Below are 20,306 nucleotides of genomic sequence, written 5' to 3' on the forward strand. Positions count from 1 at the left end.
CCCGGATGCACCCCCAAACTGCTTTCCCAAGTTCGCACATTCAACCTTTGGCCCCTTGGACTTCCTGTTGTGCCACTTCGTTTGCCTGCTGAAGAACCCTATGGCTTGCCTACTGATTCACCTCCAAAACATTGTGCAACCCCTAGTACTTATACAAGCCTTCCTCAAACCATGTTCCTGACACAATCCTACACCAAACTGCAGCTAATAGCTCCCAAATCCACTTTCCCAAGTCATCACTTTCAACCTTGGTACCAGGCCTTCCATTGTGCCATTCTGCTTGATTGCTGACCGACCCTCTGGCATGCCCTGCATCCAACTCGTCCTTAATACATCAACCCAGAATACACCCAACTTTTGTCTGCCAATACACTTCGAGAACCTTGTGACTCCTCAATACTTGCTTCTTGTCCTCGAATCTGACCCAAACATCTTCAAATCGCAACCCTACGCCTCTCTGCACTCACTCGACGGCCCAAACTTTACACCTCAGATGATGCACTTCGAATCAACCTACACCACACGATACCACATCGCCTAAATTCATTGATTCATGACATTGCTGCCTAGACCTCAACTATAGCTTCCAAGCCAACTTGCCACGCCATCAGCACATAGTCCTCAGATTTCCACCCTAAAAGTCCTACACCGCACCATTCCAAATGGCCTTAAGCTTTAACACATCTGAGCTTATGTTGTGTAAGCCCCCACTTCACTGCTCCGAGCAGCTACTTCATTCTCCTCGAACCCACATCCTGCAAGTTCTACACCACACTGCTCCAAGCAGCCCAATTGTTACACCTCAGATCTACACCATAGAGATCCTACTCCACACTGCTCCAAGCAGCCCACTTGTTACACCTCAAGCCCCATATCAAATGAGTCCCTACACCTCACTGTATCATACAACCCACTTTCCAATCTACTCCACGTAGCCTCTCGATTTGGCCTCGGATAATGTCCTAGACACCATCTTACTCCATAGTGAGACTGGCCGACAAAGTCACCCTACAACCCAACTTCTTTACTCCTTAGAGTTGTGCCAAACAACGCCTACACCTCACTGCTCCTTGCAGCCCATCTGTATACTGGTCTTAAATGTACCCGACTCTGCCATCTTTACTTGAGTTACATTCCAACAAACTCACAACATTGTGTTGCCCTACGTCCATCTTCTTGCATTATGGGCTTGTGACACCATGCCACTTCTCGACTTCCAAAGCCAAGTTCCACTACTTAAACCATTTCCAACAATGTCAATATCAACTCTCCACAAGCTGCATATCAGTTTGACCATCTTTAATCCTTGATGCCAACTCCAAGAATCGGTGAAATAACCCAAAGCCAATCTACCAAAGATCTTGCTCCGCAGTCTACTCCCCACGAGTTAGAACAACCCAAAGCCACACTTTGTTTGGATCACGCTCTAGCACCTACTCACCAAAGTTGGGGCAAACCAAAGCTCGATCTCTCCAAGATCACGCTTTGATACCAACTGTCACAGGGCTGGATTTAGCTCAGGCCCAAGTTGAGCCTTCTCCCTTAGAATCTCCAACCACGCGACACGCTAGCTATCACTACTTTTGACTCCCTGTATGGTCCAGCCATTTTTCGTTCACCCAAACTACGCCTTATCACCAAACTTCATCAAGTGTCCACACACCCAATTGCCTAAAAACACTCTCGCGGAATAGAAGCGCATGCCGAACCACCTTGGTCCTAATCCTTTGTTGCTCTACGCAGGCATCATCGAGCTCAAAGCTCTACTCCTATTCAACCCATGTTGAACCCGTTCTTAGCCCTTTGATATCTTTGCCTCGACATCCCTCATAAGACAACTATACTCCAATACCGACCATATGTGATCTCAACTCTCTGAGTCTCTTGACCACCCTTGATCTCCAAGGCACCACTCCTTGAATGCCCTGAACTACCACAACTGCTCTTGCTCAACCATGTTGACTACCCAAGCCAAGCATTGCACCATTGCATCCTTGCTGAACACTGCATCCACCCTGAGTGACTTAGACCATTGAGTCCTCCCTTGCTCAGTACGCATACTGCCAAAGCATACTTGGTACTACCAAAGCACCTCGGAACATCCGAGAGTCCTCCAGTCCAATCTAGCATGTTATCTTAACACGCCTTTGTCTCCATGACACTCCATCTCTTGTTGGTCACCCCTAGCTCACCATGAACCTTGAAGCCCAACCTTGTTTCCCACGGAACTGTTGACTGCCTTAGCCAAACTCTGAATCCAAACACTGATCCCCCATTGTTTCGATGCCGTGTCTCTGTCTCCATGCCCTCATAGGTGAACACCTTGTTCTCATGCAACCATTGCACTCAAACCAACCCTTCATGCATACTGTCATGTCCCCTTCTCAGCTCTAGTGCTTTGGCATCGGGTTAATCTATCTCCACATCCGGATAGATTAACGGCAGTAGCTAACAGGAGGCCTACCATTCACATTAGAGGTTTTATTTTATTTACTTAAGCATTTGTTAAGGTGTGCGGATAAAGTCACTTTATGTTATAAAGTTATTTACTTTATAAAGTGACTTAAGTGACTACAGGATGAAAATTGTGTTTTATCCCACATTCCTTGCTCCTTTGTTTCTCCCTTACTTTGAGGTTATAAATGAGGAGCTTGCATTGGGATTTGGACACACAAGAATTTATGAATTTAATATCCGGAATATTGGTTGCTTAAATGTGACTGAGTTATCACGAGGATGAAAACTCTTGGGAATTAGAAGCTGGATGTAGCCCCAGTCTTCTTAATTGAAGTCTATATCAGAGTTTTCAGAAGTTTCGTTGGAAAATATCAGAGTTTGTGGGGAAGTCTTCATATTTGCATGGGCACTCAGGTTGGACATTTTACCTTCCTCTCATCATTCAGTTAGCTTGTTTTAGCGTGGGAAATATCAGTTGGCAGTTTGACATTGGGTTTAGAGCCAAATACACGATTTGTTCTTGACGTGGAGCTAAGCTAGACTTGGCAGCCAAGGAACCTTCACCGCGGCATGGATATGGTCTCCTAACGGGTCTCAGAATAGCTACGGGTCGGAAGGTAATGGGTCACGCAGTTATCAGTTATCAGCTCGGACGGACCAGAAGCCAGTTGTGATTTATCTCTCCTTAGTCGGCCAGCAGAAACATGTGAAGGACAGTGAGTTACACAGCAGGGGATATGATTAGGAATTAACTCCTCCATCGGCATTGTTTCCACCTTATTCCACATAAAGAGAACAGTCTGAATGTTAGCCGGCAACGTGATTTGGAGCTAGCAGCAATAAAACTCAGTACCCAACCAGACTAGGAGAAGCGTCCAGTAAAATCGGGTCTCTTATTCTCGTTTTCCTGCACTTTTTAGGCTTACTGATTGTAGTGTATGGTTATATTCCGAGCAAAGGGTGTTTTCATTGTTCACTGTTTAATGGACTGATTTTTAACTGAATTTCAAATTCAGATTGCATAACTGTTTACTGTTCAAATTCAACCCATAGTGTATAAGTCTTAACAGTGTTTTGGAAGTTTTTAAGACTTTGGTACATGAAGCACTTGGTATGTATGACAACTGTTTGATGCAATTCCCCATTTTCAGTACAGAACTTTGTGGTTGGAATTAGATAATTTATTACACAACTGTTTGACAAAAATTCCATCAGCATAAATGTTAATTTCCCGAGCAGATTAAGCAAGAATTGTTACACATACACACAATCTTACTCAATCCACAGATTCCTTTGAAATACAAGACCTACTTGAGTTCCAAACCCTTGTTCCATGATCCATCCAATCCCTTGGACGTTGTACTCCATTTCCAGCTCAGCTACGCCACCATAGCTTTACCTATGAATCACTTCACCCATTTCAGTCATGCACCACAAGCCATCACTTCTAGCCATCCATCATGACCTGACTCTTCGAGCCATGTCCAACAATTGCCTCTTCAGATACTTGATACAGATCTGCCACATGACACAGTTCACCTTGAGCACTTCCCCAGAATACCATATCCCGATCGCCATACTGGACCACCACGACCTTTGAGATTCCATCCCAATGCAAATCCAGTCAACCATGTAACTTGGATGTGCACCAAGTGCCACACCCCTTTCATACTGCTGTACATAGATAACTGTCTCTGCAACACATTCCCCACACAGCCAACCAAAAGCCCACAATGCTCCTACTCGGACAAACCATTTGCTTCCTACCACAGGACTAGGTACTCTGCTTCCCCAGCTTTTAGACATTAGACAACTCCCATTGAGTCATCACCAACATTGGCTTAGTTACTTCGCTTCACTAAGTTAGGGACCCTTGTCTTGTCGCCAAACCTCACCACATCATGATAAGGTGGAGCTACTCTTCTTCGCTCCTATGACTATGCATCACCTTTATCTCAGCTGGAGACTAGAGGGAAGGACTACTCTTCTTTGTCCCTCTTGAGGGATGTTGACTATTTAAACCGCCCTTGATGCATGCCGACGCTTACCCTTCATGGTTACACCTCATCTCGGCTCCATGCCTTGCCTACACCACAACTCATGCTAGAGGGAACATCTCATAGCACAGTCCCAAGATTGCTCCTTGGCTCGGTCCCACACCGGGCCTACACCACAACTATGTTGGAGGGAACAACTCACAACACAGCCCCATTGGATACTCCTCGGATCATGTCCTGGATAAGACCCTACGCCACAACTATGCGTGCCCAGCACACTGCATAGCCCCATCGGACACTCCTTAGCTTGGCACCATGCCTCGCCTACTCCACACTTGTGTGCACCCCGTTTTGCCTCATAGGCCCATAACTTTAGAGTTTCCTCTTGTGAATCAGCAGCCCGTTACACTCATTACCATCTGTTTGAGGGAGACTTCTCTTCCTATTTGAGACTACCTTAGTATGAATGCAATCATGATAAAGTTTGATGAGATATGATGAATGATTAGTGATTAGTTTAATTGGTAAGGTAGATTTTGCAAATAAATCACGATCTACAGAAATTTAAACAGCACATGAATCTACTTTTTTTCCTCTAGCCCTACAAATTCTCCCAATAAATCTCCATTTTCATTAAGATTTTGCCATGTAACAGTTCAATCCGGAGATTAGGTATGCTAATCCATTTAGCTACTTTGATAGAATGAGAACTGCTGGTATCAAAATTAGGTTTCCAGTCGTAAAACTTAAGATTATATCATTACAAATAATATGATTACCAGATTAAAAACTTTCCTTTCTTGTTGCATCCTTGCAATCAATGAATATGAAATCCTCATGAAGTGTAGTAATACCTACCCTGCCCATATAGGTCTCCTTCAACCATTGTCATTGCTTTCCACATAAAGCTTAAAACCACACTCTTTTGCAAATAAGCTGGATTCTTGCAATAATCAGTAAATATGTCTGAACTGTAGGGATTATGACACTCTTCCTTAGAGGTTTAGGGATTCCATTTTTGTGATGTGTTATGCAATGGTCGTAGAGGAGGTATAGGGTTTCTGATCATCTGCATATCTCGCCTTCTTGTATTTTTGGAGGGATCACATTGTTTATTCATGCCTTGCTTATCAACATGCCTTTGTTCTATATTTATACTTTTCAAGGGCTGAGAAACCTTGGCTGGTGGGGTGTTGAGAGGGGCTGATATATGTGAACCTGAATTTTGTGGCTGTGAAGATGTGGCCTTAAAGGCAAAATTAGGGATCCTGTGGGAGATGGGGATTGCCCATAAATGCTTGTCGAGATCACAGCGCTCTTCATTGTCATTGACTGCCACTTTGCCTTGAGAATTCTGAGCTTGCCTCTCCTTCCACCCTCTAAACCTGCCATTCTTGTTGGTATTCTCTGCTCTGTAATCCTTGCAGGCCCTGTCGTTAAAGTTTCTTTGCCATGGCTCCGTCCTGAAATTTAATGCACTAGAACCAAGGTTATTTGAATCCCTTGTTGAAGGAGTATCCACCCTTCTAACAGGAGGTGGATGGTGGCCTAAACCCCTAAACCAGTTGGAGAATGCAGAACTCCTATTATAGCTATAGCAGAGGAAGTTTGTAGTGATATTCACTCTTCTTCCCAGGGCAGATTTTTCCCGTGAATGCAGAGCCGTAAAACATAATTTTGGAGAAATTGAATATTTGTTATATTGGTTTAGTTGCAATTGTTCATCCTTTTTCTTTAATATCATAATTTTTGAGAGATTAAATATTTGATTTATGGGTTTATTTGAAAATTTTCAACCTTTTTATAATAATAAACTGAATTGTAATGATGGTCGTCTTCTGAAACAGTTTGGATTTCTTTTTGGTATTTTAAAATTAAATATCAATAAATAAACTAATAACGTAAGATATATTTTCTATCTACTGGTCTAATGGTACAAATAACTGTTTGTAAATTGTTTTACTTTTTATATAATTTGATTAGCTTTTTATTACTTTGTCAGATTAGAGAAAGGTACATTTGATCGTGTAGCATAAGGGATATTTGGATGTGTGTTCTGGCATTATATATAATAAATTAAGTTGATAACATTCTTATTTGACACTCATTTTTAATCTGCAAAGCATTCAATAATTTTCAGCCTTATGTATCTTTCTTTGATTGTACATCTATAATTATATATCAGTTTCATTATTCTCAACCAGGTAAATATCATTGTCCCGTGTTGGATAAAGTGTTCACAGAGTTCACTCACATTGTTGCTGTGAAGACGACTGGAAATGTATTTTGCTATGAGGTATGATTGGTGTAGACCACAAGTGAAGGATAGTTATACAGTCTTATATTTTTATCTTTGTTTCTTGTGAGGCTATGCATAATTCTACAATTCTGGTGAGAATGAAAAGTTCTGTAACTAAAGATACCTTTTGATGGCGATGCTATTGAACTTGGAGCGATTATAATTAACCATTCATTGTACTGCAGGCAGTCAAGGAGCTAAATATAAAACCAAAGAACTGGAGGGAATTGCTTACCGATGAACCTTTTACAAAGGATGACATAATAACAATTCAGGTGTTCTGTTTATAAAAAATATTCAATTGTTCAAAGGAAAGAACTTTGTTGTCTGTAAATTATGAGTTTTCTGGTATCTCTGTGCAGTTCTGTTTTTTGTTCCATTGAATATAAGTGCTTTTGATCTTGATTAACATTCATTTACTTTCTTTTCCTATTCAGGTGAAGAATGTAAGAATGTTCCTAATCAATTTTTTTTATCTTTGTGTTTTCTGTTCAATAATTCCTGTGAGGTTCATTTGATGCAGAATCCAAATGCCCTGGATGCAAAGGTCCTTTCAGATTTTGATCATGTTAAAAAAGACTTGAAACTTGACGATGAAGGTTTGCAAGTTTCTTTCATGTATCTTATCTTCACGATTATGGTTTTAATTTGGGTCTCCAGTTGATGCATTTAAGGCAGGGTTTATTTCCTGTGTGAGCATTCATTTTTAGACAGGTGTGGATATTCAATATTTAATTGCTTAGAGTTTTGTCTTTTTTGTTTCTTTATCATCTACTGATTTTTATTTGGTCTCATCATGAGAATGGTGTGCTCACTGCAATGTCTTGGATCATAACCTTTTCTTAATCATTGATTCCTATCAAACCAGAACTAATGGGGACAAAGGATGATCCATTCCATGGTATAAATTTGTCTGGCGATATTAAGAGCATGCTTAAAGAAATTGGGACTGAAAAAGCGAAGGAAATTGCAATGATTGGTGGAGGTGGTGGCAAAGCTCAAACTGAAATGGCAGCAGCACTTGCTGCTATACATACTGCCAAAGCACATACTACAAAGAAAGAAAAGGAAGACACCTCTGGTCAAACCAAAGGCACTCAGGCTTTCAGTATTGTAGATGCCGCATCTGCTTCAGTTTATGGAAGAAGTGCTGCAGCTGCTAAAGCAGCTACAGCTGAAAAGACTGCTGCTCGTGTGGCTGTTCACATGGCAGGTGAATGTGCGCCTGTCAATGGCAAGATGGTTAGTTTAGTTAAAACTTGAATATAATTCAGTGAAGTTTGTGACTGTTTCAGTACATAAATATAATTTAGATGTTTTAATGACTGTTTATGGCATCATGTTCAATACCAAGCCTTCTGTAATTTTTACAGATGAAAAGCCGATTTACATCTGGGGCAGCGTCCCGGTCATTTACGTCAACAAATTATGATCCAGTTACCACGAATGAATATGAGTATGTTAAAGTTGAAAAAAACCCCAAGAAGAAGGGATATCTTCAACTCCACACCACACACGGAGATCTTAATTTAGAGTTACACTGTGATATAACACCTCGCACGTGTGAAAATTTTATTACACTTTGTGAACGTGGGTACTACAATGGAGTAGTCTTTCACCGGAATATTAGGTATGCCTATAAATTACTTATTCTATCATATTTTCCTTTGATCCTCATGCAGGTGGCTTGAGGTTTCTGTTAATTCTGTTATGCTATCTTTACTTGTATTCTTTGTTATTGTAGAAATTTCATGATTCAGGGTGGTGATCCAACTGGGAGTGGAAGAGGAGGAGAATCAATCTGGGGAAAACCTTTCAAAGATGAATTGAATTCCAAATTGCTTCATTCAGAGAGGGGCATTGTCAGTATGGCAAACAGTGGGCCTCACACAAATGGATCCCAGTTCTTCATTCTTTATAAATCTGCAAAGCACTTGAATTTTAAGCACACAGTATTTGGTCGAGTAGTGGGCGGGTTGACCACACTCTCAGCAACAGAGAAGGTTCTGGTGGATGATGATGATAGGCCTCTGGTAAGACAAGGAAGATCAATAATGCAAGGTTCTAGTAGATGTGCAATTGCTCATTTCATGTTGATTAGGAAGGCGTGCTTGATAATTTGTGCTTTTGTATGGAAATTATATGCCTTATGATTGAAATAAGAAAGCACAGTTAACTGAATTTTCTTGTAAGGTTCCTTTTCATGATATCTTTGTGTTCACTGCTGAAGCTGTCTTTGTGATTTTTTTTTGTCCATTCTGAGCTGTATTTTACATTTTTAAAGTGACATGGTGCTCAAAATGGCTTAGGTTTTGTAGTATATGTGGGTAATGCTCACTTTACATCATTTTGGGCAAGTATTTAATTACTGCTTCTTAAGGTATTTTGGTAGACATAAGAATGTCTTTCTTCCCCTTTCTTGAGGAGCATGAAAAAGGAAATATAGTATTAGTTGTATTTTTAGCAATGCATCACTGGAAGCTCCATTACCATTTAATTTAAAGCAAGGTTAATATTGAGTTTGTAGGGGAAGATAACAACTTTGTTTTGACCAGAAAGCTAATTGCTGGGTGTTAAATGGTATTATGTGTTTTCAGGCTTCAAAAAGTATTTAATTTCTATTTCTTAGGGCACGTTCAGAACAGAAAACAAGAAATAGCAACCAGAAATGTAATTGTGCCAAATTCAATGGAAGCAAGGGGGAATTGGAATGGTGTGTTTTAACAGAAACCTCCCATCTTACGTTTGATGGCCTTCTGCATGTCAAATTAATAGCTAGTAGTTAAATAAAATATTCATATATTTCAAGGTATTTAAATATTTAAATAATATCTTTTACAATATATTTAAAAATTAATAATTGAAATAGAACATAATATAAAAGGTATAATATAAATACAATGTTATCTATGAATTATAAGTAGTAGTCTAATTTTGTAGATAACATCGGAGTGGTTTGTTGGGGCCCTTGGCCAAAAAGCAAAAAACAAATGAATACAACCATCATACTGTGAAGATGACAGCCTATTGCTAATTGAAAAACCAACCAACTTTTAGAGTGGAATGTCAGGCCCTTGTATTGTCCCCTTCCTAATTTGCCCTAGAAGTTGCCTTAAATTACAATTGCAACAGTTCAGGGTTATTGTTTACCAAATAAATGGTTTCTTTAATTATGTGATCCATAACCATTCACTACATGAACACAATGCTAACATACAAATAAATTTTTACACACACACAATGCTAAGAGTAAATCATAATGCAAATATTATTCATAAACAAATCTACGGTTAGAATAAAGAGAATATATCTTCATCATTATGCTGTAAAATGATATGTGAGTTCCACTTATAGATGTGGAGTAAGGAGGCATACTAAGGTGCCCTAAGATAAGATAGCGGTTATCCCTCAATACGGCCACCCTCCATTCTTCCATGGTTGGAGTAAACTACGATTCACCAATTGTCCCTTGATGTAGGAGTTGGAAAGATACTTGCAATAGGATGCCCTTAGTGGTTCTCCCTCTCACAGTGCAGTAGAGTGCCCTCCTAGCTGTTCTCTCAATTGTCACTGCAACAGGATGCCCTTGGCAGTTCACTCTTTTTAATCCAGATCAAATTCATATTTTAATGTTTAATAGCAGCAGACAGAGATACATTATAAGTACATACAAATAAGTTAGTCATGTTTCTGCATTACCAATAATGGGATAATACAAGCACCCTAGACTTAGATTTGTATCCTATCCTCAGTACGAGAGATTTGTTCTGCTGATGGTCTTAATTTTCTTGTTTGGATCCTATGCTTGCTTCTTGTCTTTGATGCCTAAGTTGTTAATTTATATATATTATATGCATATGTAAATTCCTGGTTACTGTTTTTGCAATCTGTGTTAGATGTTGATTGTTCTTGCTTTGACTTTGCTGGATATCTTCAGAATGCTGCCAGGATATTATATATTGTATTTTCTCTTGTTCAATCTCTTCCCTTCCTTTGATTCTTCCTCACGTGGCTTAATAACCTATCGTGATCCTCAAGGGGTGGGTCTCTGGAAAGTTTGTCCCTTCACGAGGGTCGGGATTCTTCATTGGTGTTCCCTGGATAATCATTGGTTATCTCAATTAGTTTGCAACACACCTCTTGAGGGATTGCTGACTAAGTTCTTTTCATCAACTCAATTGCTGCACTATTTTTCCTAATTGCTTAGGTGATGAAGTATTTTATTACAGATGCATAGCACTTGGAAGTTCTCTCAAACATTCAAATGACAGACCAGATGACACCTTCAAAGGTGCTAAAGATATGAAGTGGACGTGTATTCAGATCCATCAGTGTCCTTAACTCAAAATTCATTAGTAATACAGAAATGAAATGTCAGATTGAGGCACTAAACTGCTACATGGATGGGCCTGCAAAGCTGGTTTTGCCATCTCCTATCAACAATCTACCAAATGGGGACATACATATCCTCAACTCTTGCATATATGGATCTAATGGCCTCCTTGGCCCTATCCATGCCCTCATTTATACAGCCCATAGAGGGCTTCTCCCCATCAACAATTTGTCGGAGAACTACAAGGGGCTCAGTAACCTACCGATAATTTAAACAAAAGCTGTTAAGTCACAAATCAAATAAAAAATAAGCAAAATCGCAAAGTTACAAATGACACAAAAATATGCATATAAATTTAAACTAATTAAGATTTAAGTTTTAACACATCTATCCTAGTAGTGGTTGTAACATAGGATGAGGAAGTCCACTCCTCACCAACAGACATGCGCTTCTACATGGCCTTTGATGTCATGAAGGATTTCAGTGTGAGGAAATTTGAGGCAAATCTCGTGATACCATGACAAGCCAACGCCTTTTGCCTTCTGTATTGACTCATAATGCTAAGGACCAATGCATGATTGTAGATAAACTCACAAATATTCTTGGCCCTTTCAACGCATGATTTCACCTATTCAGGCTTACTAGTATCCTCCAAGATGAGGTCAAGGCAATGGGCCACACATGGAGACCAATTATTTTTTGGTTGCTTCTCCATCAAAAGATTATACGCAACAATTTTAAATTAATTAGAAATTTGGACGTGTTGAGAAATTTTAAGTAAATTCATAGATGCCTCTCCATCAAAACTTGAAAGTTAAAAGTTTACCTGCAACAACATAACTCGCTGCATTATCTGTTAATGTTTTAGCCCAGATATTAGATAATCAACAACAAAGAAAAGGAAAAAATAATACACAAAAAAACTCAAGTCATTTATCCTAGGAAAACCCTTCGACTTGAAGGGAAAAACCCAGCCACACCAGCAAAATATGACTTTTATTGATAATCAAAATGTTTTAGTACAAGGCTTTCGCTTCACTAATTTACAATATACCAAGAAATCACATAAATAAATTGTATAAGTCTTTTCATCTTGCACGTGAAGGTCTCTTTGAGTCCCAAAAATAAGACCCTTCATATGTCCACATATTCAACACTTCATATCTCCATACATATGCCTCTTCACATGACATATGACACATGTCTTTTTACATAATATTAACTTAATATCTCGTTCAGCTGAAGATGATCATAAGGGTCATAATAAATATATTTCAATCTCATAAAATTAGAGATAAAAATCTCTATTGCAGCTACAAATTCAACACTCCCTTTTAGCAAGAGAGAGATCTTTAGTTAGGTATGCACACATAGTTGCAACCAAAGATGATAAATTTCCATAACATATGTTATCTCAGCATAACATAATCCACCATAGTTACTTCATAAGCACACAGAATGAAGTCACACATCTTTCACCATGCTTGCTTGCAGAGGGCAGGACAGATTTTTATCTCAAAACTTTTCCTAGATAAGGATACATCCCCACCATGCCTACTTGCAGAGGGTGGTCCACCATACCTACTTATAGAGGGTGGAATGAGGACTTTCACCTCAAACTTCTCCCAGAAAAGAATGCATTTCCATCGTGCCTTCTTGTGGAAAGTGGCCTGCCATATCTATTAGCAGAGGGTGGAAAGAGGGCTTTCACCTCAAACTTCTCCAAGAAAAGAATGCATTAATCACTGAGATTTTGTCTTAAACGAGTCTCCCTCTCAGCAGGGACAACTTTAAACACCATAAAAAGGAAGTTGATTCCAAGTTTTTTTTATTGCCACACAAGCTTCACAATTGGTTGGACATCTTCCTCAGTCACGAAATCCCCCTCTAAAGCTGAATAGTCTCTCTCTAAACATGACCTTCCTCTTTTAATGAAGATAATGTGCCACCAATTTTGTATCAAGATTGCAAACAACGTTTGCAAAATCTCTCACTATCCCATTGCACCTTGCAACCATGAGAGATATTAATAACTCATAACCATCAATGCTACAAGCAATCACTATTTATAGACAATATTCAAGAGATATAATCATAAATACTTATCTCTTTGTGATCTAATCTCAATATGGACACAAATCTACATACATAAGAGAATATATAGCTAATGCAATACTTACGGCATCAATAAACAATACGAAACTAACAATTTTTTAATCTCCTTATCATCTAATCTTTCTCACAATCCACCTATTGACTTATTCACAACACCTCAAAAATAGCTTTTGAAGGAACACTCAGGCCTCAAATGCTGTGGTTAAACTCTGTTACACAGGCATGATACATTGATCTACAAAAATGAGGTAGCAACTTATGTGTGTGCTGGCAACTCAACCATGCGCAAATCTGGACCAATTAATCAACCATAACATGAGCAATCAGGTGAGAGTTTACATCCACTCTAATATCCCTTAATGAATCTGAGGTAAACTTTTTGGGTAAATGCATATACACAGATTTGATTCAAATGCATCAAACTAAAATAATGACATAATTCATATATACAGACTTCGAATATACTTTGCTGCTCAAGCACACACTACAGAAAAGGACAAGATATTGACAATGACCAGAGAGAAAATAATATAGATAGACTAAATATACTCATAATATATAAAGCTTTACAATCTGAAAATGGATCGTTCAAAGCACATTAGACTTTGAATACACACAATAAATAAGAGCTATGCAGCATAATCAAATATATCTACCTCACACACAAATCAATATGACGAACGTATGAAACCATAGTAACACGGGGATGCGTCCCCACCCTTTTTCCTTGACTCACCCAAGACGAGGATGCACCTGGGATGGGTGGAAGACGTTCCCGCGTCCCTAGAGGCGCCACCATTGGGTTGTTGTCTCACTAGGGACGGGGGGACGAAAACAAGTCACTTGAGGGGACAGGGGACGGGAACAAGTCCCCTGATCCCTCCAGGGGATGATTGGGTGTGCCTTATCCAACCAAAAAATATTGAAGTTTGTTTAAAAAAATTAAACATTTTTTAATATTCTATTAGGTGTATTGAATATCATATCATATTGCTCAATGTAATCATATCTATGATGAGATACTCATACAATTGATATCTATGACTATTATTATTTAATATTTATATAATAGAACTTAGAAGTTATAACTCTTTCATTTTCTCATTCAAGTATTTAAAATTTTAATATTAATTGTTTAATGTTCAATGCAATGTTCAAGGCTCAAGTATTTAAACTTTAGTAAATTAGTAAGTACTATTTTACATCTTTACATATTTTCATTACTAACATTTTTAAGTACCACAAGTATGGTATATAGTATATACAACCCCCCCACCTGTTCTGTCCCCCGCTGCGGTCCCCTGCCGTCCCCAAATTGAGGCCCCTTTGTCTCCTTGTCCCGGAAACTTGTCCCCCGTCCTTGCATCCCCTAGGCCAGTGTAACTATGTATGAAACCATGGACAATAATACTGAAACATAACATAAAATCGCATGTCATTGAAAGAACTATTATGTTAATGTATAATAAAGTGAAAGGTTGAAGGTCAAAAGACATAAGTTCAAAAACATCATTTGGCGATGTTCATAATACATCCATTGCATGACAACTGGCAAAAGGGATATATATAGATTAAAAAATAAAAAATTCTGCAAAATAATGGTCAAACATTAGAACATTATTCGATGACTACATAATATATTAAAAGAAATCCCTAACTTACAGACTTCGCCCTCTCAAAAGGTCCGATGCACGTACCACGGTACCACTAATCATTCCAGAAAACTGACCAATCAATATCACCTCAAATAAGAATAATCTTCATCGAAATGAAAAACTCAACTCAAATAATGATAGAACTGAAATCGCACATCACAATAGGCAATACAAAATCATCTGCAAAAATAAACGACATATACAAAAAACGACATACATATTAGGGTACAGATTTACAAAAAGAAGGTAAATCGTCAGCTTCAAGAATGTTAGGATACCAAAAATGGAATCAACCGCCCTCCCACATCCTTAATGAATTTTCCTTGATGCGAAGTCAACACAGAAACGCTTACAACTGCCAAATCAGCAAACATACAAAAAAAATCTCCTTAAAAATAAGGAAACACACAATGCCAGGAGTTGGAGAGAAGCTTGAGGAATACTCAACAACGTCAAGATATTCCCAACTTGATTCCAATTTTCTCCCAAAAAGGCCCGTTAAAAGATCTATTGACAGAGTTTTCCTTGTTGTCGCCCTTATCACCGGCGATTTGAATTTTGTGACTAGCAACTCTTGGACAGATGGCTCCCACCATGCGCACATCTGTCAACTACAGCTTGCTGCCATTCCAAATTAGCAACACGAAAAGATAATATATACGAGATCTTTTTCAAACTATGCTAGGTTGGCTGCCTCCTCCAAGTGACGCAACTATGAAATTACAGCTCACTCCTACAAGCTTTGAATCAAGTTAGTCGATTATAGTTAATAACTCTCGCGATGACTACTAGAATTGGCTTAGAGATCATTGATACATTTTATGGATGGACTCTTGGAGGCAAAAATTCTCTCAACGGACCTATTAAAAAGGAATGAAGATCTCCCTCTATTGGAAATACAGTGTAAAGAGGTGGTGAACATTCTGACGAGAATATTGAGTAATATACCAATATCTTTACATGGACAATGATAACAAACCAGAGCAATATCCCTTGTATCTACATAATTTGTCTTGAAGAGGCATAAAATGCTCAAAAGGCATTCAATGACATCTCATGGTGATAACCATTTTTTCTAGCACTGACCAATACTTCTTCACCTTCTACCTCCGTGCTCAATATCCAACTTTGCCAAAAAAATAAAGAAAAATGGACTCTCTTCTTTTATCTATCTAGTCATGTTGGCACTTGACATGAGGAATCAACAGATGTTAAGCATTGCAAACGGTAAGCATTTACAAGGGATCTCTGAAAGAAACAAACAACTCGAGCAACTTTTGGAATTTGTTATTGAAGGTAGAAAAAAATGAAGCTGCCAAAAGAAGAAATCGTCATAATAGAATAGTGCCTATAGATGCTTGAGTGAGAGATTTCCTTCTCATTAAGTGAACATAGTGACTATGGTGAGAGAATGTTTCGCACCACAATAGGAGGGAGGAGCCATGACAACTTGAAATATACACAATCGCAAAGATGAGCCTTTTTAAATGAAATAAATTTCCTTGACATATAGAAACGATGCATGAAAATAGAAAGACTTCCAACATATTAAAAACTCCTCCGCCGGATATGCCATATTATTAGGCACTTAGCGTTCACATTAGGATGAATAAGAGATCATGAACATACGTCGGTGAAATTATGTACAATAACTATAAATTGCCAGGTCTAAAGAAGCATAAATTCATAACATTTACTAAAGCTACTTCTTTCTCATGAAATTCTGATTGTTATTATCCAACCTAGCTGTGATACCATGTTAATGTTTTTGCCAAGATATTAGATAATCAGCAACAAAGAAAAGGAAAAATTAATACAAAAAAAAAAACTCAAGTCATTTATCCTAGGAAAACCCTTCCACTTGAAGGGAAAAAACCCAACCACACCTGCAGAATATAACTTTTATTGATAATCAAAATGTTATAGAACAAGGTGTTCACTAATTTACAATATACCAAAAAATCACATAAATAGATTGCATAAGTCTCTTCATCTTTCACACGAAGGTCTCTTTGAGTCCCAAAAATAAGACCCTTCATATTTCCCCATATTCAACACTTCATATCACCATACATATGCCTCTTCGCATGACGTATGAAACATGTATTTTTACATAATATTAATATCTCTTTCAACTGAAGATGACCATAACGGTCATAATGAACATATTTCAATCTTATAAAATCAGAGATAAAGATCTCTATCACAGCTACAAACTTCAACATTTTCTGTCACCACATGCACCACATTTTCTTCCCCCACCTCTTGTATTACTTCCCCAATAGCCTCACAGAAGTATGTGATGTTTTTCTCATGCGAGGAAGCATCAATAAACTTCAAGAACACGGTGGATCCTGAAAATTAAGAAAAATAATTATCATACATCATGGATCAATCAACAAATCAAAACTTAAATTATTCAATGCATTTAGAGAAGTAGAATGATCAATCATGTCCATAGGAAACATGAAAATTTAGGAGTGTTCTAATCGCCCTTTTGGCTCCAAGATTGTCGGTGGTCCTCTAGCTTAACTTTTAATCCTCAACCATTTCTAACAAGAGGGGCTACTTAACTCAACATCAGTATGGGCTTTAAACTCCCCTCCACAAATGGTTACGATATCTACCATGCCTTGCCAATAAGGAGACATGTCACAAATAGATTATGAGTAGATCACTAGACAAAGTAGAGTTCAAGTTCAAAGTTTCAAATTCAAACAATAAATTTTGGAATTTAGTTTTCAAATTAAAGCAATCAAATAAAAAAGAACGGCGCTGGCTAAAGTCTAGACAAAATGCACCAAAGAGAAAAAATAGTCAAACATTTTTTTTTTAGATTCATGAAAACATAGTGATTTTTTCTCAAATTTTTTATTGTTTTTGACGACAAAATATGCAGATCATGAAGAACAAATTCTGAAAATTTCAAGAAATATGTTGTGTTTTTGATTTTTTGAATTTTGGTCAATGGTGCATTTTGTCTGGTGTTTAGCCTCATCCAAAAATAATTACCTAGTTGCAATAAACAAAATGTTGCAAAAGTACCAAAGTTTGCAAAATTGTTTTTTCGCAACATCATGAATCTTCTTGTTCCAACCCATTCTCTCAAGCAAGGGTTGTGCGCCAGAGGTACTGTGTGCCACATAAAAACTATCCAACTTCAATCTTTTCACTCTAGACCAAAGATGACGATGCAATTAGCAAGAGTAGAACTAACACTAGCACTAGACTAGTACTAGGACGAAAGGGAGGATTGGTAAAACCCTCTCCAACACAGCTCATTGATGCGGATGTGAATGTGGGTGCATGGGAGCCAATAATACTTAACTCTTCCAATTGTCTCTTCTTAGTTAACTTTTCTTGTTCAAGTGTTTCTAACTGAGCATAACATAATGTTTTGCCTTGGCAGTTTGTTTTTTAAATATCTCAATATCATGGTGAAGTGTGGCAATAAATATGCTATTTAAATTTATTGATGCAACCAAAGTTGATTTCTTTACAAAAAAACCGTTTTGTTTGATTTTTTTGCCTGCCAGGAAAATCTTATGTATGTTTCTAAGCCACATCCATTTTAGGCACTGTGAAAAATGAATGATTTTAAAATTTTATAAAGTTATAAATATAAACTAATAGAAACAATCAGCAAACCTCACATTTTTTGAGAAAAAATTGTATATACATTTACAAATTTCTCATTGAAGTATGCAATTTATGTTTTAATAGAAAGCGTTCAAGATTTGAAAAGTTACACTAAAAAAAAAAAAGAAATGAAAATCCCATTAACATACCAAAAAAAAAAAACCAATAAAATCTACAAAGTTTAACACTTACCTCTTCCAAATGAGTTGATAAGTCTTGCTATGGATTCCTTGATGCTCTTAGTGCAAGGCTATGGCCTCCACAAAGTGATTTGTGGTCTGTTTGATGCTCTTCTTCCTTGCTGGTTGCAAACCTATGGCCTCTTGTTTTCCTTCCTCTTTCTCTCACTTTTCCTGTTTTCTTCTCACAAAATTGCAATTGGAAGACCTTTTAGGTTTAAATGAAAAAGAAATACAAAAAAAAAAGCGAGGAATTTTTTTTTTCCAAAATATTTTATGCATGCCAAAAATCCTTGGCTGATGACATGAGTCATCGTGTTCAGACTCTGTGTTTTTTGGCATAACTTGCTGACTTGCTGAGTTAGGTGAGTCATGCCCAAAACTTGTGTAGTCAAGCTGTCGAGTCAGCAAAATTTGGCCAACCTGGCTTTGCTCACCAACTCGGCAGACTCGTGGTGAGTTTGAGATCTTTGGTCTTAACCTATGTTACCCCAAGTTTCGGGACGAGGAGATAAGGAGACGGGGAAACGTGTTTTCGGGACATTCTTTTTGGCTAGAGCATTGGACGGCTATATATATACATATTCTCATCAATTTCACATTCATTGCGGCAACATAGTTTAAATTTATCAATTCCATTCATCAAATAATGATTCATCAATAATCATAGAGCATATCAATTAGCATCTAATTGAAGTATCATAGAAAACAACATCAATTTCAATCATCATCTAACAACACCAATAGTAAGTCATCAAATGAGAGAATAAAAAGCATCATAGATTAATATCACAAGGCTGCAATTTTCAAGTTTCAAGTTTGAACATGATGAAAACATTGAAAAATTAAACTTATAACGTAGTATCAGCTGTAGTCTATCAATGATCATATAATTGTTCCATCAATGTATCAGCTGTCAATGATCATATAATGTCAAAACACTCAAGTTTGAAACATCAAAGTCAAACTGAAAACAAATATAGTATGATAGCTGCCCCTATTCATCCATATCAATGTCATTATTACTGTCATCTTGATTTGATATGTAATCAAATTTATAAAGTTTGTAACATTTATTTTATAATTTATTTGAAGTCCCGACTTCCAAGCCAAGGTCCACAGACGGGTAAAATGTTAAAAACAGGTTTTCTAATATTTTTTGGTGTTTAAATTTTTTTTTTTAAAATTGGAAACTGTTAGCAGTCCCTGGCATGGATAGGAAACGACAAGGGACAATCAACGTGATCTAGAAACTTGACTGTTTCTGGGATGCATATCTGATTTTCCTATTTGGATGGGGATGTTAGAAATAGATAATACTTTGGGGGGGGGGGGGTGGTGAATCAGTATTTTCAATCTTTTTGCCCACAACTGGATATTATTAATTACTTTAATACATGCATAAGGAAGTAAACCAATAATGTTGAACAATATAAACAATTATACACAAAGAGAGCTCATAACACCATATTTTGTTAACTAGGGAAACCCTGGCCAAGGGAAAATTCGGTGGGGTTGAAACCCACAAGATGGTTCACTATATAAAAGACTCTGGTTAAGGATCTTGACTCTGTTAGTAGTCTATGAAGAATGTATAGTGTGTCAAGTCCCTGTTAGGAGACTAGACCTTGT

At 37.8% G+C, this 20,306-nt stretch overlaps 1 protein-coding gene across 1 annotated transcript in view; it reads left to right on the forward strand.

Annotated features, from left to right (window-relative positions):
- PUB49 (plant U-box 49) overlaps nt 1–20,306 on the forward strand; it is a 99,879-nt gene that overhangs the window by 68,585 nt on the left and 10,988 nt on the right. Inside the window, exons 4-9 of the mRNA XM_089820047.1 lie at nt 6,659–6,750; nt 6,939–7,028; nt 7,277–7,352; nt 7,622–7,995; nt 8,127–8,383; nt 8,498–8,786. Of these exons, the coding sequence (XP_089676173.1) occupies nt 6,659–6,750; nt 6,939–7,028; nt 7,277–7,352; nt 7,622–7,995; nt 8,127–8,383; nt 8,498–8,786 (1,178 nt within the window). The remainder of the gene's footprint in view (nt 1–6,658; nt 6,751–6,938; nt 7,029–7,276; nt 7,353–7,621; nt 7,996–8,126; nt 8,384–8,497; nt 8,787–20,306) is intronic.

This window comes from Cupressus sempervirens, chromosome 3 (genome assembly GCF_028749045.1).
Source record: "Cupressus sempervirens isolate cs-2001-9-10 chromosome 3, ASM2874904v1, whole genome shotgun sequence".
NCBI classification, from domain to species: domain Eukaryota; kingdom Viridiplantae; phylum Streptophyta; class Pinopsida; order Cupressales; family Cupressaceae; genus Cupressus; species Cupressus sempervirens.